At 39.1% G+C, this 24,628-nt stretch overlaps 3 protein-coding genes and 1 long non-coding RNA gene across 4 annotated transcripts; 2 read left to right on the top strand and 2 right to left on the bottom strand.

Moving 5' to 3' along the window:
• Positions 1-899: 899 nt before the first annotated feature.
• LOC143006942 (C-type isolectin Sp-CL4-like) lies at positions 900-3,419 on the bottom strand. Its single transcript, XM_076158308.1, has 6 exons — positions 3,359-3,419; positions 2,432-2,528; positions 2,212-2,354; positions 1,964-2,095; positions 1,712-1,820; positions 900-1,043 (listed from the first exon to the last, which is right to left on the bottom strand). Exons 2-6 carry the CDS (start codon positions 2,490-2,492, stop codon positions 976-978), a joined length of 513 nt encoding a protein of 170 aa, XP_076014423.1. The 5' UTR covers positions 2,493-2,528; positions 3,359-3,419; the 3' UTR covers positions 900-975.
• A 4,023-nt stretch (positions 3,420-7,442) lies between these two features.
• Positions 7,443-8,641, top strand: LOC143007009 (uncharacterized). Its single transcript, XR_012964341.1, has 3 exons — positions 7,443-7,504; positions 8,330-8,426; positions 8,504-8,641. It is a non-coding gene; the product is annotated as an uncharacterized LOC143007009 (long non-coding RNA).
• A 3,280-nt stretch (positions 8,642-11,921) lies between these two features.
• Positions 11,922-14,231, top strand: LOC143006920 (C-type isolectin Sp-CL4-like). The gene is made up of 6 exons (XM_076158281.1): positions 11,922-12,028; positions 12,859-12,955; positions 13,033-13,175; positions 13,292-13,423; positions 13,567-13,675; positions 14,088-14,231. Exons 2-6 carry the CDS (start codon positions 12,895-12,897, stop codon positions 14,153-14,155), a joined length of 513 nt encoding a protein of 170 aa, XP_076014396.1. The 5' UTR covers positions 11,922-12,028; positions 12,859-12,894; the 3' UTR covers positions 14,156-14,231.
• A 2,830-nt stretch (positions 14,232-17,061) lies between these two features.
• LOC143006900 (C-type isolectin Sp-CL4-like) lies at positions 17,062-19,509 on the bottom strand. Its single transcript, XM_076158248.1, has 6 exons — positions 19,396-19,509; positions 18,554-18,650; positions 18,334-18,476; positions 18,079-18,210; positions 17,825-17,942; positions 17,062-17,202 (listed from the first exon to the last, which is right to left on the bottom strand). The coding sequence occupies exons 2-6, from the start codon at positions 18,612-18,614 to the stop codon at positions 17,135-17,137; spliced, it is 522 nt and encodes a 173-aa protein (XP_076014363.1). The 5' UTR covers positions 18,615-18,650; positions 19,396-19,509; the 3' UTR covers positions 17,062-17,134.
• Positions 19,510-24,628: the final 5,119 nt, after the last annotated feature.

Consider the following 24,628-nt stretch of genomic DNA (forward strand, 5'->3'; position numbering starts at 1 on the left):
CATGAGCAAGCACAGTTGAATAGAAATGAATATAATCATGCCCATCACACATGAGAAAACCCCTATTATTGACATTATGTTGAAGGAAATACATTTCCTACTCTAAACGTGACATCTGCACCTCACAAGCAGGCTGCAATAGTTTTCTTTAATGATGAAACTAAAGAAAACAATAATACAACTCAACTCCTCATGACCACTTTCTTCTAACTGAGTTAAATGTGGAAACTGGTTGCACGCATGCATGTTATATGTATTGCACATGCGTCTGCTGCATTACAGTGGGGCATCACTGTGTCCAAACACACACACACACACACACACACACACACAAACACACATCATCATCATTCTACATCTGATGAGCTCACAGGGATTAAATTCAAAGGACTCATCAAAAAATATTGACACTTCTCCACATCCCAACCTCTCAAACCTCAAATGTAAAATGGATATTTGGATTTAGTGTCATTTCATATTAGTTTCTTATTTCTGAATCGCGGAAACAAAACTTTGAGTTGTTTTTCACCGCTGCCATTATACTGCAAAAAACAACGAGACAAAGCTGTATCTGAACTTTCTCTTCCAAACACTCAAGTTCACTGTCATATTCAGGATTGTTTGATTCTAATGCACTGTATGTTTGTTTTCAGCTGGGGTGACAGCAACACCATACTTAAAGGATTTGTGTATATTTTGTGATGTAGATATACAAATGTTGTAGACTAAATATTCTGATATTTTTGGAAAATGGTTGCACATAAAGGCAAATATTTGAGCTGCTTTTTCTGAGTAAATTGGTAATCTGTAGAAAACCCCTAATCCCATTCACACCCTGTCCACCATTTTGGCACATGTACAGTAAGAACCTCCACCATCAAAAAAGAACTGAGAACATGTTTGCTGATGCTGAAGCTTTATTGCTTGTCAACTGCTTGTCAACACTGAATTAAAATGTCGACATTCTGATGACGTTTACATCCTCTTGGAACACAGAAAGCGCCTCCGACTGCCACAGTTTTCGTCGTTCCATCTTCCCCACCCTGGAAAACAGAACACATCACATTCAGGAATGTTAGAATCGCAGAAAGTCATATTTCCTTTGGAACATTTTCCTCAAACAATGTTTCACAGAGTTTGATTTTAATTTGTTCCTTAATGCCTTCAAAAATCCATGATTAGAGAGGATGTCAAAGTTTATCTTGGGAAAATCTGAACATTTCTGCCATGACTTATAACTCCAAAAAGATCCCAAAAAATGGTTTGCTTTTGGTTGTTTGGCAAAAGTCTTTGTGAAACTCTGAAACAAACGATAACAACACAACACTGGAGAGGAGTTTGAAAGACTCAAGAGCGTTTTTCAGGATCTGAATTCTGTGGGGGTGAAGTCCCTCAAGAAATATCTTTGGAGGAATTTCCTCCCACCAAGTCTCATTTTCAGACTTTTGAGAACAACCAGTGGTTGATGGTTTTGTCATTGAAAGTCATGTGTGGCTTTTTTGAAAGATAAAAAGTAAATTGATTGAAAAACAATTTTTCTAAAATGACTCCAGAGGCTCAGAGCAGTGACATTGGCCTTTGAAAGCAATCACCTTGGAGATCTCAGAATTATAAGGTTTATTTTCTATTGTGGAACTCTTAAAATGATCTTCAGCTTCTTCATCCTCTGTTAGGCAGTCAAACTCCTCTTCTATGTTTTCTGGTGACTTACATCTAAAATTCATTTCCATGCAGTTCTCCCTGAACATCCAGTTGTCTGGCTGGCCCCGCGCCCATCTACTGAAGGTCACATGTGTTCTATCTTGCCACCTCCACACACCCTGCAGATTAAGAAGTGAGTTAAGAATGTTAATGTAGTGATTGTTTACCATAGCTGATATAATCAGCAAATTTGTAATGATCACTCAAATTTCTTTCACATCCACTGCTGTATTCTGATTAATCTGATGAGTTTGCTACTTACTCTTCTCCTCATTGCCCCCAACCAGTAGTGGTACTTAATATGGGAGTTCCTGACCAGCCTGCACAGCACTCTATCATATTCTGTGATGTTATGAATTGATACCATTTGGGCACGTAGTTGGCGACAGAACCCCTGAAATTGACAGAATGAACACAATTACTTTTCATCAACACGATGAACACGATGAGGTGATATTCAAAGTATTATAGTAGTAATTGTAATCTGATTTGAGAGTGGGTTTTGATTACATGGGCACTGCGGAAGGTTCTCGCAAAGTTGAACACCTTCATACAGCGTTGGGAATTTAAGCGGTACCATCCATGTACTTTACATGGTGTGACTGGATACTTGGAACGGCAGATGTTTCTAATCCTGTTCAGATTTGCATTTCCTGTGATGTAGAAACGAGTTTGTCAGTTTTGGGTTCCTGCTTTCATTCTGGTGTATTTGTGTCTGTGTGGTTCTTACCGACTCCAGCGTACTGCACTACCACCAGAAGAAGAATGCCAGTCAACACGGCGAGACGCATGGCTCTGGGTTAACTGACTCTCACAGTAAGACACAACTGGAAACATCACACAGTTCATCTCTGTTAGCAACAACAGCCAAACTCCATCCATCAATCCACCATTTCATTTGTCATGAAAAAAAGAGTTTGGATGTAACTCAGCACATTAACTCAAGTGTTGTACTTCAGCTTCTGCATGTGGTCCTTCCAAAACATTCACTGGGACCAAACCTTCAAAAGTGACTATTTGGTGCTGTGTTGTATCACAGTAAAATAAGAGAAAGAGTTTGAAGATGTAACCCTGAACTCTGAGAGCTATTTCCAGATTAATGATTTGCGATGTTAAGTAGCATTTTTGGATCTGTGATGTCATTTCAGGGTTTTGTAGCACATGTGTCAGCGTTACGCAGTCAGATTGAAATGCAAACAGTCTGATTTGGACTCTCTGCATTACAATTTTGGATAAATTAAGATTGTAAACAAGGACAACAGAACTGTTTATAGTATACATTTATACATTTACAGTACAAGTTCAGGTTATCTTGCTAGATTGGAGTATTTCCATGTTGGATACTTCTTTTCTTTTCTTTCTTCAGCTGTATAAAAAAGCCTAACATTGGATATACAAGGTGTTTACCCAAGAGTGAAACTATATTCTACTTTTCTTTTAAAGTGATTAGAGTTCATATGCTTGCTGGATGATCACTGATCATTGTTGAATAATTTACTTTTATTTATGTGACAGATAAACAAAAAGATTGAAGCTTCTCCACAGACATAAAAAATTGAAGTCTTAGCAGCAAAATCATCTTACTGTGTTTCAAGCAACACTGAATTATTATTATTTCTAATTTCTCCTAAAACATTTAGAGAGCAAGAGGTCTTACCACAGTCGATCCCTTTCTTCTTTCTCCACCTGTGTCTTAGATGATCCTCTGTCACACTTTTATGCTAACCTGGAGCCCTGAGGGATATTTAGTTAGTTATATAAGTCTTTCTTTGCAAATACTAAAACCGGTCTCGGCACCCTTTTTGTGAATAAAGTCATAATTTCATCAGCATCAGTGTTGAAGGAGGAGACAAAGCAAAAAGACATTAATGCTGATTGTGAGAATGTCCAAATGTGTCCCCACGGCGCGTGTGTGTTTTGGGGGGATTTGACCAGCAAACCTGGGTGAGCGTTTGTATTGGAGGCTATACCATGAAGATGATGAGTACTTTAGTTAAGCATCCCTTAAGATCACTCGATGCATATGGAGACGAAGCAACGGTGACTTGAGCTCGTGACTTGTCCAATGGGGTTTTACAGGTGGGGAATAATAGCCTTGATTTCTGTGTGTCGACCTTGTTTTTGTTCTTGATCTCGAGCTTTTCACTTGATCTTTTTAAAGCATTGCCTTATTCCCTGACTTCCCCATTTTGGCTCTCACTGACTAGAACACATTCCCTGTAGCTGCTAACTTAAAAAGTTTCAAATGATGATGAGCATATAGAATCATTGTTAGTGGCATAATGCTCCTATAAATGTTTTTTTTTTTTTGTATATGCATGGAAAGACTACACAACGTTAACAACAAAAATGCCTTTCAAACCCGCTGAGACGTTGTGAATTACAGACAACACATCTCTTATTGAGGAACACAACAACTTTAACTTAAAAAACAAACAAATAAGGTCATAAACATCAAACTAGCTGGTTAAAAGCAACTTCAAAGATTTGTATGAAAAAAACTCAAATATCTATATGGACAAATCATACTTCAAATGATTCTTTCGAGAATAAGAATGCATTTGGAGTATGATTTGTCCATATAAATATTTGAGTGTGATGTGGGAAAAAAACGTATCTTTCACAAGACAGGTTCGGGTCTACATAGCTAGCATATGATGTCATAATTCTAAGCAACACTTTGTGCTTGGAAACCTAATAATATAAATAAGGAACTCAAGGAGGAAATGACAAGTAGCTTCATCCTTAAAAATTACAGTGCATGAAAACATTTAAGATAAGGGGGAGGGAAATTGCTGTTCATTGAACCAATGATGGAAATATACAAAACAATATACATTCCTAGGCCCTGTCCCTAATACACAAGAGTGAGAGAGAAAGGGAGAGAGGGAAAGACAACATTGCGTCTAGTCTGTTTGCAGACAGTTTGTTTAGACAACACACAGCTAACCACCCATATCGGTTTAAGTTAATGAGGTCAATACAATGTTTGTTTATTCAGGGTTGCTTAAGACAAAGTGTGAGATGTTCTGCTGCTAAGGCTTTAATATTTTACGCCTGTTAAAAATCCTCTAAAGTTCTGTTTATCTGTCACATAAATCAAAGTAAATAATTAAACAATGAAAATGTAGTTTACATTATCAAGCAAGCATATGAACTCTAATTACTTTGATGGAAAGTAGAATATAGTTTCACCTGTAGGTGAACACCTTGTATATCCAATGTTAGGCTTTTTTACACAGCTGAAGGAAGAAAAGAAAAGAAGTCTCCAACATGGAAATACTCAAATCATGCAAGATAACCTGAACTTGTGCTGTAAATGTGTAAATGTATACTATAAACAGTTCTGTTGTCCTTGTTTATAATCTTCATTTAGCCAAAGTTGTAATGCAACAAGTCAAAAGACTGTTTGCATTTAGATCTGACTACATCATGCTGGCACAAGAGCTACAAAACCCTAAAAAAAAATCAAAAAATGGATGGAGTTTGGCTGTTGTTGCTAACAGAGACGAACTGTGTGATGTTTCCAGTTTTCTGTGAGAGTCAGTTAACCCAGCGCCATGCGTCTCAGCGTGTTGACTGGCATTCTTATTGTGGTGTTAGTGCAGTACGCTGGAGTTGGAAAGAACCATACAGTCACAAATAGATTTAGAATTTAAACAACTGGTGAGACTTGTTTTAGTATTTGCACAGAAAGACTTTTTTGATGGAGAAATACCTTTCAAACCTGCTGATAAGTTGGGAATTACAGGAAATACAGCTCTTATTGAGGAACACAAGAACTTTAATTTCAAAAACACAAATTAGGTCATAAAAATTAAACTAGCTAATTTAAAGCAATTTCAAAGATTCTTATGAAAAAATAATTATACGGACAAATCACATTTCAAAGGAATTCTAATTCTTCAAAGTTCATTGGAGGGATTGTATGGAAAAAAAGTATATTTTATGACAAAAGTTTGTATCTACATTGCTATCATATGATGTCATAATTCTAAAATTTCGCTTTGTACTTGGACCCCTAATAATATATATAAAGAACTCAAGGAGGAATTTACAAGTAGCTTCATCCTTAAAAATTACAGTGCATGAAAACATAAGAGAGACAAAAATTCCTCAAGTCTGTTTGCAGACACTTTGTTCAGACACCACCCATATTGGTTTAAGTAAATCACGTCAATGTAAAGTCAATACAACGTTAGCTGAGAAACAGGGTTTAGTCATTGTGTCATTACATAACGATTATTTGGCAGACGGTTTTAACCAAAGCGACTTACATTACATTACCACCCTTCGCAGAGGGGCGAGCAATTGAGGGTTCGGTGCCTTGCTCAGGCACCTCGGCAGCAGGGGCTAGAAATTTAAAGAGCTTTACCAAGTGACGTTGTGTTGTCAAATGTATGTATTCTCCGAACCTTTTGCAGGCTACCCTGAAACGGGTGGCGAGCTACTGGTAGCTCCTGAGCGACCTGTTGGAGTTATTACAATTAGAGTATATATGACTTGATTCATTTTGTTGTCATTTTACTTCATTTAAATACAAAACGATAATATTCAAGAGAAAGAGCAACACAGAACAATGTCTTCTTGCATGTCTAAACAGCTGTGGTCGTATGCTGCTGCCCCTCTAACACGCCGGCTCGCTGTCGACCCTCTGTTAATACTTATTTGGTACCCAGACAGCAGGATTCCCCTCTGAGTTTGAGTGGTAGAGTGGTAGAGTGTCTCAATGACACGATGACTAAACCCTGTTTTTCAGTACACAGAGTGACTCAGCTAACATTGTATTGACTTTACATTGACCTCATTAACTTCAAGCAATATGGGTGGTTGGCTGTGTGTTGTCTGAACAAAATGTCTGCAAACAGACTTGAGGCATTGTTGTCTCTCTCTCTCTCTTTCGCCCTGTCTATCGTGTATGTGGGACAGGGCCTAGAAATTTGTCCATATAAATATTTGAGTTTTTTTCATACGAATCTTTGAAATTGCTTTTTACCAGCTAGTTTGATGGTTATGACCTTATTTGTTTGTTTTTTAAGTTAAAGTTGTTGTGTTCCTCAATAAGAGACGTATTGTCTGTAATTCACAACGTCTCAGCGGGTTTGAAAGGCATTTTTGTTGTTAACGTTGTGTAGTCTTTCCATGCATATACAAAAAAACAAACATTTATAGGAGCATTATGCCACTAACAATGATTCTATATGCTCATCATCATTTGCAACTTTTTAAGTTAGCAGCTACAGGGAATGTGTTCTAGTCAGTGAGAGCCAAAATGGGGAAGTCAGGGAATAAGGCAATGCTTTAAAAAGATCAAGTGAAAAGCTCGAGATCAAGAACAAAAACAAGGTCGACACACAGAAATCAAGGCTATTATTCCCCACCTGTAAAACCCCATTGGACAAGTCACGAGCTCAAGTCACCGTTGCTTCGTCTCCATATGCATCGAGTGATCTTAAGGGATGCTTAACTAAAGTACTCATCATCTTCATGGTATAGCCTCCAATACAAACGCTCACCCAGGTTTGCTGGTCAAATCCCCCCAAAACACACACGCGCCGTGGGGACACATTTGGACATTCTCACAATCAGCATTAATGTCTTTTTGCTTTGTCTCCTCCTTCAACACTGATGCTGATGAAATTATGACTTTATTCACAAAAAGAGTGCCGAGACCGGTTTTAGTATTTGCAAAGAAAGACTTATATAACTAACTAAATATCCCTCAGGGCTCCAGGCTAGCATAAAAGTGTGACAGAGGATCATCTAAGACACAGGTGGAGGAAGAAGAAAGGGATCGACTGTGGTAAGACCTCTTGCTCTCTAAATGTTTTAGGAGAAATTAGAAATAATAATAATTCAGTGTTGCTTGAAACACAGTAAGATGATTTTGCTGCTAAGACTTCAATTTTTTATGTCTGTGGAGAAGCTTCAATCTTTTTGTTTATCTGTCACATAAATAAAAGTAAATTATTCAACAATGATCAGTGATCATCCAGCAAGCATATGAACTCTAATCACTTTAAAAGAAAAGTAGAATATAGTTTCACTCTTGGGTAAACACCTTGTATATCCAATGTTAGGCTTTTTTATACAGCTGAAGAAAGAAAAGAAGTATCCAACATGGAAATACTCCAATCTAGCAAGATAACCTGAACTTGTACTGTAAATGTGTAAATGTATACTATAAACAGTTCTGTTGTCCTTGTTTATAATCTTAATTTATCCAAAATTGTAATGCAGAGAGTCCAAATCAGACTGTTTGCATTTCAATCTGACTTCGTAACGCTGACACATGTGCTACAAAACCCTGAAATGACATCACAGATCCAAAAATGCTACTTAACATCGCAAATCATTAATCTGGAAATAGCTCTCAGAGTTCAGGGTTACATCTTCAAACTCTTTCTCTTATTTTACTGTGATACAACACAGCACCAAATAGTCACTTTTGAAGGTTTGGTCCCAGTGAATGTTTTGGAAGGACCACATGCAGAAGCTGAAGTACAACACTTGAGTTAATGTGTTGAGTTACATCCAAACTCTTTTTTTCATGACAAATGAAATGGTGGATTGATGGATGGAGTTTGGCTGTTGTTGCTAACAGAGATGAACTGTGTGATGTTTCCAGTTGTGTCTTACTGTGAGAGTCAGTTAACCCAGAGCCATGCGTCTCGCCGTGTTGACTGGCATTCTTCTTCTGGTGGTAGTGCAGTACGCTGGAGTCGGTAAGAACCACACAGACACAAATACACCAGAATGAAAGCAGGAACCCAAAACTGACAAACTCGTTTCTACATCACAGGAAATGCAAATCTGAACAGGATTAGAAACATCTGCCGTTCCAAGTATCCAGTCACACCATGTAAAGTACATGGATGGTACCGCTTGAATTCCAAACGCTGTATGAAGGTGTTCAACTCTGCGAGAACCTTTCGCAGTGCCCATGTAATCAAAACCCACTCTCAAATCAGATTACAATTACTTCCTTCAACATAATGTCAATAATAGGGGTTTTCTCATGTGTGATGGGCATGATTATATTCATTTCTATGCAACTGTGCTTGCTCATGAAGATTTGTCTATGTGTAAACTATGATGATGTTCACAGGGAGGGCTCAGAGCAGAAGGCTCAGTGAGGGGCTCCAACAGGGCTAATGTTTAACTTACAAGATCGGATAAGATGATCCTTTGTTCGTCCCACAGCGGGGAGGTTCACCTGTTGCAATGGCAGGGTGGATCGTGCAAGGCGATAAAGAGCATTGTGATGGGATGGGAGCCTGGCAAAGTAAAAAGCCTGTCAAGGGGACACCTGTACTAAGAGGGAAGTTTTCCGGGACAATGAGTGAATGAATGACTGAATACTATATATTGCACATTGGGGATATTCCACTGGAGATCATTAGACTGGGTGTGCTAGGAGAGGAAACCTTGCCACTGTCATTAGATCCTTCCCCACCCAGGCCCTCAACTTCGCCTTCAAGGAAAAAGTACAAGAAGATCTTCCTGGAGGAGTGAACTGGCCTGTGCACCAACCAGACACCAACACAAAGGAGGGGACACACACATTGAACAGTATATATTGAAGGGAAACCCAAGGTTCGGGGCTCATGTATGGATGTGTAGATAGCTAACTGGTTGCAGTCTGTGGACCACTGAAGCACATGAGACCTCGGCTGAGAACATGACATCTCAGCTGAGTCAGTCAATACTGTATCACAACTTTAACCTCTACTGCTTAATAAACAGCTTAAGTGTGACCTCTCTACTCACTCGACCTCACTACTTGAAGTCCTTCTTGCCGGCCTGAAGAAGTACTCTGAACACCACATGTATTATGTGGGTTTAACAGTGTTTTGATCACCAGTGATTACTATGCAGCAATATCTGCAAATCGCCAGTAGGTGTCAGTATGGCTTCACGAGTGGATGGGCGTTACGAGGGAATAACGAGTAGCAGGTCTTTTTTGCAGACAGTCTGTTCAGACAACACACAGCTAACCACCCATATCGGTTTAAGTTAATGACGTCAATGTAAAGTCAATACAACGTTAGCGGAGAAACAGGGTTTAGTCATTGTGACATTGAGACACTCTACCACTCTACCACTCAAACTCAGAGGGGAATCCTGCTGTCTGGGTACCAAATAAGTATTAACAGAGGGTCGACAGCGAGCCGGCGTGTTAGAGGTGCAGCAGCATTCGACCACAGCTGTTTGGACATGCAAGAAGATATTGTTCTGTGTTGCTCTTTCTCTTGAATATTAAAGCTTTGTATCTAAATGAGAAGCAATGACAACAAAATTAATCACATAATCTCAAATTGTAATAACCACAAAAGAGAGATGTGCAAGTGGCTGCGGGGGGGATGGAGAGGTACTTCTCTCCCAGTGGTGGATAAAGTACCTTGAAGCCGCATTTGAGTAAAAGTACAGACATCGCTTCATGGAGTAAAACTCGCCCATTAGATAAAAACTACTTGAGTGAAACTCATTTAGCTGCTGATGTTTATTATTTATCTATTTATTAATTTCTATGGCATAACAGCAATATGTGTAAGCTGCACATTCTAACACTTTATGGACCTTCACTGTGGTGAAGTGGCGCTCAACAGATGCGTTTGCACCGCAAATGAGACACGCACACACTTGTCATTCACATTCGTAAATGTTTTCAATTCCTCATGAAAATAGTATATTTCTTGCCTTTGAACGGGGCTATTTTACGCGGTCATCTAGCATGTTCTGTTAACATGGCTGAATGTTACAGTGTCATGTAACCAAACATGGCAGCAGTGGCATTTGTTGGACTGACAGTTGATTGGCTTATCAGCGTTTTGTGACAAAAGGGGTTGGATGTCTGTAGATTGGATTGGATAGAAATTTAAACAGCTTTACCAAGTGACGTTGTGTTGTCAAATGTATGTATTCTCCGAACCTTTTGCAGGCTACCCTGAAACGGGTGGCGAGCTACTGGTAGCTCCTGAGCGACCTGTTGGAGTTATTACAATTAGAGTATATATGACTTGATTCATTTTGTTGTCATTTTATTTCATTTAAATACAAAACGATAATATTCAAGAGAAAGAGCAACACAGAACAATGTCTTCTTGCATGTTCAAACAGCTGTGGTCGAATGCTGCTGCCCCTCTAACACGCCGGCTCGCTGTCGACCCTCTGTTAATACTTATTTGGTACCCAGACAGCAGGATTCCCCTCTGAGTTTGAGTGGTAGAGTGGTAGAGTGTCTCAATGACACGATGACTAAACCCTGTTTTTCAGTACACAGAGTGACTCAGCTAACATTGTATTGACTTAACATTGACCTCATTAACTTCAAGCAATATGGGTGGTTGGCTGTGTGTTGTCTGAACAAAATGTCTGCAAACAGACTTGAGGCATTGTTGTCTCTCTCTCTCTCTTTCTCTCTCGCCCTGTCTATCGTGTATGTGGGACAGGGCCTAGAAATTTGTCCATATAAATATTTGAGTTTTTTTCATACGAATCTTTGAAATTGCTTTTAACCAGCTAGTTTGATGGTTATGACCTTATTTGTTTGTTTTTTTAAGTTAAAGTTGTTGTGTTCCTCAATAAGAGATGTGTTGTCTGTAATTCACAACGTCTCAGCGGGTTGGAAAGGCATTTTTGTTGTTAACGTTGTGTAGTCTTTCCATGCATATACAAAAAAACAAACATTTATAGGAGCATTATGCCACTAACAATGATTCTATATGCTCATCATCATTTGAAACTTTTTAAGTTAGCAGCTACAGGGAATGTGTTCTAGTCAGTGAGAGCCAAAATGGGGAAGTCAGGGAATAAGGCAATGCTTTAAAAAGATCAAGTGAAAAGCTCGAGATCAAGAACAAAAACAAGGTCGACACACAGAAATCAAGGCTATTATTCCCCACCTGTAAAACCCCATTGGACAAGTCACGAGCTCAAGTCACCGTTGCTTCGTCTCCATATGCATCGAGTGATCTTAAGGGATGCTTAACTAAAGTACTAATCATCTTCATGGTATAGCCTCCAATACAAACGCTCACCCAGGTTTGCTGGTCAAATCCCCCCAAAACACACACGCGCCGTGGGGACACATTTGGACATTCTCACAATCAGCATTAATGTCTTTTTGCTTTGTCTCCTCCTTCAACACTGATGCTGATGAAATTATGACTTCATTTACAAAAAGGGTGTCGAGACCGGTTTTAGTATTTGCAAAGAAAGACTTATATAACTAACTAAATATCCCTCAGGGCTCCAGGCTAGCATAAAAGTGTGACAGAGGATCATCTAAGACACAGGTGGAGAAAGAAGAAAGGGATCGACTGTGGTAAGACCTCTTGCTCTCTAAATGTTTTAGGAGAAATTAGAAATAATAATAATTCAATGTTGCTTGAAACACAGTAAGATGATTTTGCTGCTAAGACTTCAATTTTTTATGTCTGTGGAGAAGCTTCAATCTTTTTGTTTATCTGTCACATAAATAAAAGTAAATTATTCAACAATGATCAGTGATCATCCAGCAAGCATATGAACTCTTATCACTTTAAAAGAAAAGTAGAATATAGTTTCACTCTTGGGTAAACACCTTGTATATCCAATGTTAGGCTTTTTTATACAGCTGAAGAAAGAAAAGAAAAGAAGTATCCAACATGGAAATACTCCAATCTAGCAAGATAACCTGAACTTGTACTGTAAATGTGTAAATGTATACTATAAACAGTTCTGTTGTCCTTGTTTATAATCTTAATTTATCCAAAATTGTAATGCAGAGAGTCCAAATCAGACTGTTTGCATTTCAATCTGACTTCGTAACGCTGACACATGTGCTACAAAACCCTGAAATGACATCACAGATCCAAAAATGCTACTTAACATCGCAAATCATTAATCTGGAAATAGCTCTCAGAGTTCAGGGTTACATCTTCAAACTCTTTCTCTTATTTTACTGTGATACAACACAGCACCAAATAGTCACTTTTGAAGGTTTGGTCCCAGTGAATGTTTTGGAAGGACCACATGCAGAAGCTGAAGTACAACACTTGAGTTAATGTGCTGAGTTACATCCAAACTCTTTTTTTCATGACAAATGAAATGGTGGATTGATGGATGGAGTTTGGCTGTTGTTGCTAACAGAGATGAACTGTGTGATGTTTCCAGTTGTGTCTTACTGTGAGAGTCAGTTAACCCAGAGCCATGCGTCTCGCCGTGTTGACTGGCATTCTTCTTCTGGTGGTAGTGCAGTACGCTGGAGTCGGTAAGAACCACACAGACACAAATACACCAGAATGAAAGCAGGAACCCAAAACTGACAAACTCGTTTCTACATCACAGGAAATGCGAATCTGAACAGGATTAGAAACGTCTGCCGTTCCAAGTATCCAGTCACACCATGTAAAGTACATGGATGGTACCGCTTGAATTCCAAACGCTGTATGAAGGTGTTCAACTTTGCGAGAACCTTTCGCAGTGCCCATGTAATCAAAACCCACTCTCAAATCAGATTACAATTACTACTATAATACTTTGAATATCACCTCATCGTGTTCATCGTGTTGATGAAAAGTAATTGTGTTCATTCTGTCAATTTCAGGGGTTCTGTAGCCAACTAGGTGCCCAAATGGTATCAATTCATAACATCAAAGAATATGATAGAGTGCTGTGCAGGCTGGTCAGGAACTCCCGTACTATGCACCACTACTGGTTGGGGGCAATGAAGAGAAAAGTAAGTAGCAAACTCATCAGATTAATCAGAATACAGCAGTGGATGTGAAAGAAATTTGAGTGATCATTACAAATTTGCTGATTATATCAGCTATGGTAAACAATCACTACATTAACATTCTTAACTCACTTCTTAATCTGCAGCGTTGGTGGAGGTGGCAAGATAAAAAACATGTGATCTTCAGAAGATGGGCGTGGGGCCAGCCAGACAACTGGATGTTCAGGGAGAACTGCATGGAAATGAATTATAAATGTAAGTCACCAGAAAAGATATATGAGACTTGGTGGGAGGAAATTCCTCCAAAGATATTTTTGAGTGACTTCACCCCCACAGAATTCAGATCCTGAAAAACGCTCTTGAGTCTTTGAAACTCCTCTCCAGTGTTGTGTTGTTATCGTTTGTTTCAGAGTTTCACAAAGACTTTTGCCAAACAACCAAAAGCAAACCATTTTTTGTGATCTTTTTGGAGTTATAAGTCATGGCAGAAATGTTCAGATTTTCCCAAGATAAACTTTGACATCCTCTCTAATCATGGATTTTTGAAGGCATTAAGGAACAAATTAAAATCAAACTCTGTGAAACATTGTTTTAGGAAAATGTTCCAAAGGAAATATGACTTCCTGCGATTCTAACATTCCTGAATGTGATGTGTTCTGTTTTCCAGGGTGGGGAAGATGGAACGACGAAAACTGTGGCAGTCGGAGGCGCTTTCTGTGTTCCAAGAGGATGTAAACGTCATCAGAATGTCGACATTTTAATTCAGTGTTGACAAGCAGTTGACAAGCAATAAAGCTTCAGCATCAGCAAACATGTTCTCAGTTCTTTTTTGATGGTGGAGGTTCTTACTGTACATGTGCCAAAATGGTGGACAGGGTGTGAATGGGATTAGGGGTTTTCTACAGATTACCAATTTACTCAGAAAAAGCAGCTCAAATATTTGCCTTTATGTGCAACCATTTTCCAAAAATATCAGAATATTTAGTCTACAACATTTTTATATCTACATCACAAAATATACACAAATCCTTTAAGTATGGTGTTGCTGTCACCCCAGCTGAAAACAAACATACAGTGCATTAGAATCAAACAATCCTGAATATGACAGTGAACTTGAGTGTTTGGAAGAGAAAGTTCAGATACAGCTTTGTCTCGTTGTTTTTTGCAGTATAATGGCAGCGGTGAAAAACAACTCAAAGTTTTGTTTCCGCGATTCAGAAATAAGAAACTAATATGAAATGACACTAAATCCAAATATCCATTTTACATTTGAGGTTTGAGAGGTTGGGATGTGGAGAAGTGTCAATATTTTTTGATGAGTCGTTTGAATTTAATCCCTGTGAGCTCATCAGATGTAGAATGATGATGATGTGTGTTTGTGTGTGTGTGTGTGTGTGTGTTTGGACACAGTGATGCCCCACTGTAATGCAGCAGACGCATGTGCAATACATATAACATGCATGCGTGCAACCAGTTTCCACATTTAACTCAGTTAGAAGAAAGTGGTCATGAGGAGTTGAGTTGTATTATTGTTTTCTTTAGTTTCATCATTAAAGAAAACTATTGCAGCCTGCTTGTGAGGTGCAGATGTCACGTTTAGAGTAGGAAATGTATTTCCTTCAACATAATGTCAATAATAGGGGTTTTCTCATGTGTGATGGGCATGATTATATTCATTTCTATTCAACTGTGCTTGCTCATGAAGATTTGTCTATGTGTAAACTATGATGATGTTCACAGGGAGGGCTCAGAGCAGAAGGCTCAGTGAGGGGCTCCAACAGGGCTAATGTTTAACTTACAAGATCGGATAAGATGATCCTTTGTTCGTCCCACAGCGGGGAGGTTCACCTGTTGCAATGGCAGGGTGGATCGTGCAAGGCGATAAAGAGCATTGTGATGGGATGGGAGCCTGGCAAAGTAAAAAGCCTGTCAAGGGGACACCTGTACTAAGAGGGAAGTTTTCCGGGACAATGAGTGAATGAATGACTGAATACTATATATTGCACATTGGGGATATTCCACTGGAGATCATTAGACTGGGTGTGCTAGGAGGGGACACACACATTGAACAGTATATATTGAAGGGAAACCCAAGGTTCGGGGCTCATGTATGGATGTGTAGATAGCTAACTGGTTGCAGTCTGTGGACCACTGAAGCACATGAGACCTCGGCTGAGAACATGACATCTCAGCTGAGTCAGTCTGTAGCGGCAAAACCTTGTTGTTTTGCTGTTTCCCATTGACACAACTTTGATAGTTCTAACCACTTTTGGAGTTGCGGTCTCTTGCGTATCAGACGGTACAGTAAAGCGTATCTGCAGTAAAGTTGACGTTATTTATTGTCACAAATGAAAAAGGCCCAAATGACATGAAAACGGTTTGTTCTATACAGTTAGCACTGTTCCAGTTGCTATCGTCTCGTTCAGCGTCCCGGCCACGTGCGGATACGGATACGTCAATGATGGTGTGCGCATCACCGGAACCCCTTCCCTCTGTTCTCGGCTTGGCACACCTTTATGCTCATGCCCCCATGACCTATAGAGGCATCGGGAGGCAGTGGCTCAGTGGGTAGTGCTTCCGCTTGGGAACCGGAGGATCGCCGGTTCGAGCCCCTGCCGAGGTGCCCCTGAGCAAAGCACCGAACCCTCAATTGCTCCCCCCTCTGCGAAGGGTGGTAATGTAATGTAAGTCGCTTTGGATAATGATCGTAATGTAATGTAATGTAATGTAGAGGGCGTAAACACTCAAAAAAGACACCAAAACGTTCCACTTCAAATGCCGATCACTACAAAGGAAATATATCATGGCTGTACATAAACTCAAACTGAAACATGAACCAAAAAAGAACCATTCGGCTCCTACACAGTCAATACTGTATCCTTCTTGCCGGCCTGAAGAAGTACTCTGAACACCACATGTATTATGTGGGTTTAACAGTGTTTTGATCACCAGTGATTACTATGCAGCAATATCTGCAAATAGCCAGTAGGTGTCAGTATGGCTTAACGAGTGGATGGGCGTTACGAGGGGAATAACGAGTAGCACCAGTTTGAGCCTCTGTGACATCATTCTAAGAAAATTTTACTAATATTAGACATTTAAAGGATCACTCTTTTGCTTCTTGATTATTAATGGACAAACAGCAACATATATATATATTGAAGCGTGTTTGGGGATTATGGGTGGTTAGGAACTTCCCATAATCCCTTGGGGCGGTGTTTGGTGTGGTGTCTTTACTGTCTTTCCATTACTGTGATTGTCTTCTTCCATTATTTAATAGTAGTAGTAGTTACTGTTATTCACATGTACGTTCTCATTAATTGTTACTAGTATTAGCTAATGTTTTTTACATTTAGATTCAGTTATGCTATATTAGCTGGTGGCACCATCAGTGAGAATATGTACAGTATGTGACAAAGACTTGATGCATGCTCATCAAATTGAGGGATATCTGTGCTTGATAATCGAAGGCAGATGCTGAACTTGTAATTTGTTACTTAAATTGTCTCTTCTTGTCTTTTGCACTACGAAGCTGTGGCCCACTATATTGTACAAATAACAAACCCTGATCATTGAAGTTTGTGTTTTGTGAGGACATGTACAGTAGCAACCTCCACCATCAAAGAAGAACTGAGAACATGTTTGCTGATGCTGAAGCTTTATTGCTTGTCATTATGTCAACACTGAACTAAAATGTGAACATTATGATGCCGTTTACATCCTCTTGGAGCACACAAAGCGACTCCACCTCCAACAGAATACGTCGTTCCATTTTCCCCACCCTGGAAAACAGAACACATCACATTCAGGGATGTTAGAATCGCAGAAAGTCATATTTCCTTTAAAACACTTTCCTAAAACAATGTTTCACAGAGTTTGATTTTAATTTGTTCCTTAATGCCTTCAAAAATCCATGATTAGAGAGGATGTCAAAGTTTATCTTGGGAAAATCTGAACATTTCTGCCTTTAAATTCCAAAAAGACCCCACAAATTTCCTTTTTCCTTTTGGTTGTTCGGAAAAAGTTTTTGTGAAACTCTGAAACAAACAATACAGTGGAGAGGAGTTCCCAAGACTCAAGACAATTGTTTAGGATTTGAATTCTGTGGGGCTGAAGTCACTCAAGAAATATCTTTAGAATTTCCTCCCACCAAGTTTCATTGTCTGACTTATGAGACGAACCAGTGGTTGATGGGTTTGTCATTCAAAGTCATGTGTCTCTTTTTTTTTTTTAAAGTCAAAATTAAATTCATTCAAAAACAACAACCAGAGGCTCGGAGCAGTGACAGTGGCCTTTAAAGCCCATCACCTTTAAATTATATCCGGACACTCCTTTAATCATCTTCACCTTCTTCATCCTCTGCTAGGAAATCTAACTCCTCTTATATGTTTTCTTGTGACTTACCTCCATAATTCATTTGCAAGCAGCTCTCTTTGCCAAACCTGTTGTTTGGCTGGCCTTTCGCCCATCTACTGAACGTCATCGTTTCTTTATCTTGCCACTTCCACAGACTCCGGTTATGCTTCAGAGCAAGCAGTGAGTTAAGAATGTTAATGTATTGATTGTTTAACATAGCTGATAAAATGTTCTAATGGTCATCCACATTTCTTACACATCCACTGCTGTATTCTGATAAATCTGTTGAATTTGCTACTTACATCCGACCTCTTTGCCCCAATCCAGTAGAAGTGCCTAAAGCTGGACTTCCTGATTGTCAAGCACAGCACTTTATTAAAATCTGTGAGGCTGTGAATGGATACCAGTTGGCCACCTTGTTTGCCACAGTACCGCTGAAATTGACAGTAATAAACAGTTACTCTTCCTCAACATAGCTGTCTGAACACGATGAGGTATTGGTCAAGGTATTATAGTAGTAATAGTAATAATCTGATTTGAGAGTGGGTTTGTATTACAGTTGCTCTGTGAAAGGTTTTCAGAGAGTTGTACACCCTCATACAGTGGTCAGAGTCCAAGCGGAACCATCCGTGTTCGTTGCATCGTGTTACTGGATATTGGGCATTGCACATCCATTTGATCCTGTGCAGATTTGCATTTCCTGTGATGTAGAAACAAGTTTGTCAGTTTTGGGTTCCTGTTTTCATTCTGGTGTATTTGTGTCTGTGTGGTTCTTACCGACTCCAGCGTACTGCACTACCACCAGAAGAAGAATGCCAGTCAACACGGCGAGACGCATGGCTCTGGGTTAACTGACTCTCACAGTAAGACACAACTGGAAACATTACACAGTTCATCTCTGTTAGCAACAACAGCCAAACTCCATCCATCAATCCACCATTTCATTTGTCATGAAAAAAAGAGTTTGGATGTAACTCAGCACATTAACTCAAGTGTTGTACTTCAGCTTCTGCATGTGGTCCTTCCAAAACATTCACTGGGACCAAACCTTCAAAAGTGACTATTTGGTGCTGTGTTGTATCACAGTAAAATAAGAGAAAGAGTTTGAAGATGTAACCCTGAACTCTGAGAGCTATTTCCAGATTAATGATTTGCGATGTTAAGTAGCATTTTTGGATCTGTGATGTCATTTCAGGGTTTTGTGGCTCATGTGTCAGCGTTACGCAGTCAGATTGAAACGCAAACAGTCTGATTTGGACTCTCTGTATTACAATTTTGGAAGAATTAAGATTATAAACAACGACAACAGAATGTTTAAAGTGTACATTTACTCATTTACAGTACAAGTTCAGGTTATCTTGCTAGGTTGGAGTATTTCCATGTTGGATACTTCTTTTCTTTTCTTTCTTCAGCTGTATAAAAGAGCCTAACATTGGATATACAAGGTGTTAACCCAAGAGTGAAACTACTGTATGTTCTGCTTGCCTTCAAAGTGATTAGATTGAAAACATTGAACTTACTTTGAACTTACTTTGTCTTAAGCAACAATGAATATTCGTATTTCGAATTTCTTATTCAGAAAGACGTTTAATAAACATTAAGAGAGAAAGAGGGCTTACCAAAGTCGATTCCTTTCTTCCTCCTCCACCTGTGTTTTCAATGATCCCCCGTCACACTTTAATACTAACCTGGAGCCCTGAGGGATATTTAGTTAGTTGTGTAACTCTTTCTTTGCAAAGGCTAAAACCGGTCTCACCACTCATTCAGTTAATAAATGCATAATTTCATCAGCATCAGTGTTAAAGGAGGAGACAAAGCAAGAAGGACAGTCATGTTGATTGTGAGAAAGTCCAAATGTGCTTTTCAATGTGTGTTTTGGGGGATTCGACCAGCAAACCTGGGTGGGCGTTTGTAATGGAGACTATACTGTGAAGAAGATTCTTACTTTGGTTTACCATCGCTAACCTAATGTCAATACGAGAATAAGACATTAAGCTCCAATATTGAATACTGAAAAATAGTTGTTAAAAAATACATCTGATACTTCAGTACAATAAACATCAGCAGCTAAATGAGTTTTACTCAAGCAGATTTGATCTAATGAGTGAGTTTTACTCCATGAAGCCATATCTGTACTTTTACTCAAATATAATAGAAAATAATAGAAGCTTTATTTGGTCAAATCAGACATGCAAACACATCACCATGCAAACACGGTAATCTGAAATGTGTCTTGCGTGCCCCTCTTACACACACACACATGCTTTACAGAGGGGTCGGTACCTCTCCATCACCCCGCAGCCACCTGGACATCTCTCTTTAGACAGCAGGATTCCACTCTTTGATTTGAGTGTCTCGATGACTTATAACAATCAGAAGGAACATAAAAAAATGAAGGTTTCAGGGTGGCCTAGTCAAAGTCTGGACTTAAATCCGCTTGAGATACTGAGGGATCACCTTGAACAGGCGATTTATGCTCGAAAACCCTCCAATATGGCTGAATGGAAACAATTCTGCAAATCCTCCACATCCTCTAGTTACCGCAAACTCTTGATTGCAGTTGTTGCCGCCAAGGATGGCACAACCAGTTATTAGGTTTAGGGATCAGTTACTTTTTCACATAAAACCAGGTTGGTTTGGATAGCTTTATTTCCCCTTAATGAAAAAATCATCATTTAAAAACGGCATTTTGTATTCACTCAGGTTATCTTTATTAATATTTTTTTTGATGATCTGAAAAATGTAAGCTTGACAAAAAAGCAAAAACAGAATAAATCTGTAAGGGGACAAATACTTTTTCCCTGTAAACCCCTCAGTACACAGAGTCTCTGCTAACATTGTATTGACTTAACATTGACCTCAATTACTTATAAAAAAACTATATGGGTTGGCTGAACAAAATGTCTGCAAACAGACTTGAGGCATTGTTGTTGTTCAGACTTGAGACATTTTTGACCCGGAGACCTGTAATTGTTGTCAAACGATTCTTTGGAATGTCCTGTTGAAAAATCATCCCAAAAAGTTTTAGAATTATGGGGATCCAAACTTTTGTCAGACAATATTTACGATTTTAAATATTTTTTCCCACATCATTCCTTTAAATGATTCTTAGAATTAGAATTAGAATTAATTTGAAATATGATTTGTCCATATACATATCAGATTTTTTTTATATGAATCTTTGAAATTGCTTGAAAATAAGCGACCTCATTTGTGTATTTGAAGTTGAAATTGTTGTGCTCCTTAATAAGTGATGATTGTCTGTAATTCACAAGTTGTCGGCAGGTTTGAAAGGCATCTTTGCTTTTAAGAATAAAAGCTATATGCTATATGCATAAAGTTGATTTGAATTAAAAGCCAACATGAAGGTAAGTGGTTGGCTGTGTGTTTTCTGATCAAAGAGTGAGGATGCTATTGAACACCTGATTTAACACACCCTGAATGAGGGAATGAATGCAAACAGACTTGAGGCATTGCTGTCTGTCTCTCTCACTCTTTCTCTCTCTCTCTCTCTCTTGTGTATTTGGGAAATACAAAAACAAGTCTCACCACTTTCTTTTAATCCAATCTATCCTAGATGGCTCAGGTAAGCATTTTATAGCCTTATGCAACAAACAATAATACTTTATCTTCACTTTTCAATCATCATTTGAAACTTTCTAAGTTAGCAGCTACAGGGAATGTGTTAAAATGCCAAAATAGGGAAGTCGGGAAAAGCTTGAGGTCAAGGACAAAAACTAGGTCTACACACAGAAATCAAGGCTATTATTCACAACCTGTAAAATCCCATCACACAAGTCACCAGCTCAAGTCACCATTGCTTTGCATCTAGTCCAATGTGATTCCTCGGTCTCATTAATATTTGCATATTTGAACAACGGATTAAACATCCTGAATGAAGGAATGACTGCAAACAGACTTGAGGCATTGCGCTCTCTCTCTCTCTCTCTCTCTCTCTCTCTCTCTCTCTCTCTCTCTCTCTCTCTCTCTCTCTCTCTCTCTCTCTCTCTCTCTCTCTCTCTCTCTCTCTCTCTCTCTCTCTCTCTCTCTCTCTCTCTCTCTCTCTCTCTCTCTCTCTCTCTCTCTCTCTCTCTCTCTCTCAGAGAGCAGCAATATCCCTCGGGATAATAAAGTTTTATCTTATCTTAAATGTTTTCACGCACTATAATTTTTGAGGATGAAGCTACTTGACATATTCCATATTTGTCCACTGATCTGTGATAGAAATGTAATTATTGTATGATTCCAAACATTCCAATCATTTTTATAGTCAATATTGCTGAATTTGTGTAATTTCTTGTTCAAATACGGGGGACGGAAAGGAGGCAGCGACAGACTGGGCCTCCTCTCGGATTGTGCAATCCCTCACAAACTGGCCAAAACCGGTTTTGAAAGTGAAAAAATGCATAAAAGTTGTTACTGTCTTGTAACTGGTCTTGCTTATCTGACATAACGCTGCAGTGAAAAAGCAGGAGGGGAGGCAGCCATTACATCTGCCTCACTGAGGGGGGGAGGCGTGTGTGTGTGTGTGTGTGTGTGTGTGTGTGTGTGTGTGTGTGTGTGTGTGTGTGTGTGTGTGTGTGTGTGTGTGTGTGTGTGTGTGAGCACACAGGCTTGTTCTACTATTGTTCTTCTTCAGGTGTTACAGACAAATGGCATTGTGGGTAGCTAAAAAAGTCAGGTAGAGAAAGTCAAGTGCACCGCATCATGACTTTCATCCCTAGCAGGAATCTCTATTGAGACAGAGAGACTTTTAAAACTAAAAGAAGATAAAGAGGACTTTGACACCAAAGTCATAGAGATGTTTGTCCAGAAGGAAAGGCGAATGGACTTCATTTACAAGTAAAGGTAAGACATGCATACACTCACTGCTGTACAGTCCACCATAAAAATGAAAGACCAGCTCTTTTTTAATAATAGAAAAAATTAATATAAAACAAGATAAGAAAAATATATAGTTTGATGAAGTTATTTTCAAGAATAAAACTGTATTGTTCTTTTTGTTGCGGACTGTATATACTTCCATTTGTATTGAATGAGTATGCATTGTGGAATTGTGATGGCAAATGAAGAACACACGGAGGGTGCAGCAGAGCAAATGCTCTCTCTCTGAGCCATTATAAATGTTTGTTCTTCTTTGGCCAAATATGTACCTATGTGTGTAAAGAATGCTGATATGAGATATGAAACATAATGTCAAGGTGCCACGGCACAAAAGGCGCAGGATCCAAATGCACGACTCACGAACGGGTTCAAATAGCAAAAATACTTTATTCTTGATAAACAAGGCTTTACAAAAATATGCATGAGGCCAAAAACTAGACTTGACATGATACTTGGACTTGACTCTCACTTAACATGACTTTACAAGAAAAAACATGAGGCCAAAAACTAGACTAGACACAAATACATGGACTTGAACACTCAACATGACAAGACGTTACAAGACAAACGGAGACATGGAGTACTTATACATGAGGTAATGAGACACAGGTGACAACAATCAAGGGCGCGATCACAAGACGAGTGACGGTACTTAACATAATGTGGGACAAGGACGAGACATTAAACACTGAACATGGACTAAACTAACATGGCGTGACTATGATTTAAGGACATAACATTAAACACTGAACTAAACTATAACATGGCGAGACATGACACATAACGAGTAGTCAATGTGCAAGCAGCCAGTTGAATGGTGTGAATTTATGCTACTCTGTTGAATTCATATATTTGTAAATCTGATTTTGAAAGAGTCAGTGCCTCCCCAGCCCCGAACCTCACCGCACGTCACTGGCTTGAATAGCTTAGAATTGAATGCACCATAACAGGGTAGCTATGTTATATACTAGGCCCAGTCTGATATAAATCACAATTTTATACAATATATATAGTAGGGGGGTTCCTGCGCCATCTCTCTATCAGTTTGGGGGTCCTTGGCCTGAAAAACGTTGAAGACCCCTGGTATAAGATCAATAAGCATTTTTTATAACACAGTGAAAGTTACCTTCAGTGCCAGTAGAGGGCACTGTTTGGCTTTGAGGGTTTTCACTTGAATGTTGGCCTGTACTTCTACAGCATGTAGAGTATTTAAACATATTTATGTATGCTGTGGACTTGACTCAAGTCAACTAAAATTTGTTGACTTGTCTCTTGAATTTGACACTATTGACTTGTGACTTAAATTGAACTTGAGCTATTTACACAAACCCAAAATTATACAGTTAAAAAGTATGCAATGAGTCAGCTCTTCATTTGCGTCATTTCCTGGATAAACATCCAATCACTTGATGTTTTGCCACATAATAAAAATTACTATTTCATAACACACTTCTTACAACAGGAGAGAGCAAATGTTTTGGTAAATGCCTCATTGTTAGTGTATTTAATAGTTTTTCTACAACTTTTTCTCCTCAATTCCTATCCACAGTTCATGAAATGTTCAGGTCTTGAAACCCAAAACAGTGACTTGGTACCATCTCTTGTGAGAACCTTTTGCTGCCATATAACGTATGACGTAATTTTCCTGCCATAATTCGTGAGCATCCTGTGGCAGTTTGAGAGTGTGATTCCCACACAGATCTTCTCTGCTTGCATACAGATCTTTCTGCTCGCTTGGATCGCCTCCACTCGCTCAAAGCTCTGCTGGCACCCGGAACATGCAGCGTTACAACCCTGTTCTCCACCAATAGGCTCGGGCAACAGCTTTGACCAATTGAATTATCATTAATTTCTCCAGGCATGCTGGCAGCTGTGTGCTCAGCATTGGGACATCTGGTGTAGAGTAATAAATACAATTTTTAGAAATTACAACACTGCAGAAAATGAAGATTATGACTTAGGTGATCG

This window comes from Genypterus blacodes, unplaced genomic scaffold, assembly GCF_046128005.1.
Source record: "Genypterus blacodes isolate CSIRO-AG114 ecotype Tasmania unplaced genomic scaffold, CSIRO-AGI_Gbla_v1 ptg000076l_1, whole genome shotgun sequence".
In the NCBI taxonomy this organism is placed as follows: Eukaryota; Metazoa; Chordata; class Actinopteri; order Ophidiiformes; family Ophidiidae; genus Genypterus; species Genypterus blacodes.

What these genes read in the sequence shown, in the direction of transcription:
- LOC143006942 (XM_076158308.1), bottom strand. Translation starts at nt 2,492, where the DNA reads ATGCGTCTCGCCGTGTTGACTGGCATTCTTCTTCTGGTGGTAGTGCAG. An exon ending in GAACCTTCCGCAGTGCCCAT is followed by an intron (nt 2,096 to 2,211) that starts GTAATCAAAACC and finishes TGTCAATTTCAG; the next exon opens with GGGTTCTGTCGCCAACTACG. An exon ending in TGGGGGCAATGAGGAGAAGA is followed by an intron (nt 1,821 to 1,963) that starts GTAAGTAGCAAA and finishes CTTAATCTGCAG; the next exon opens with GGTGTGTGGAGGTGGCAAGA.
- LOC143006920 (XM_076158281.1), top strand. Translation starts at nt 12,895, where the DNA reads ATGCGTCTCGCCGTGTTGACTGGCATTCTTCTTCTGGTGGTAGTGCAG. An exon ending in GAACCTTTCGCAGTGCCCAT is followed by an intron (nt 13,176 to 13,291) that starts GTAATCAAAACC and finishes TGTCAATTTCAG; the next exon opens with GGGTTCTGTAGCCAACTAGG. An exon ending in CATGGAAATGAATTATAAAT is followed by an intron (nt 13,676 to 14,087) that starts GTAAGTCACCAG and finishes TCTGTTTTCCAG; the next exon opens with GGTGGGGAAGATGGAACGAC.
- LOC143006900 (XM_076158248.1), bottom strand. Translation starts at nt 18,614, where the DNA reads ATGCGTCTCGCCGTGTTGACTGGCATTCTTCTTCTGGTGGTAGTGCAG. An exon ending in AGTGCAGTACGCTGGAGTCG is followed by an intron (nt 18,477 to 18,553) that starts GTAAGAACCACA and finishes TCTACATCACAG; the next exon opens with GAAATGCAAATCTGCACAGG. An exon ending in TTGGGGCAAAGAGGTCGGAT is followed by an intron (nt 17,943 to 18,078) that starts GTAAGTAGCAAA and finishes CTTGCTCTGAAG; the next exon opens with CATAACCGGAGTCTGTGGAA.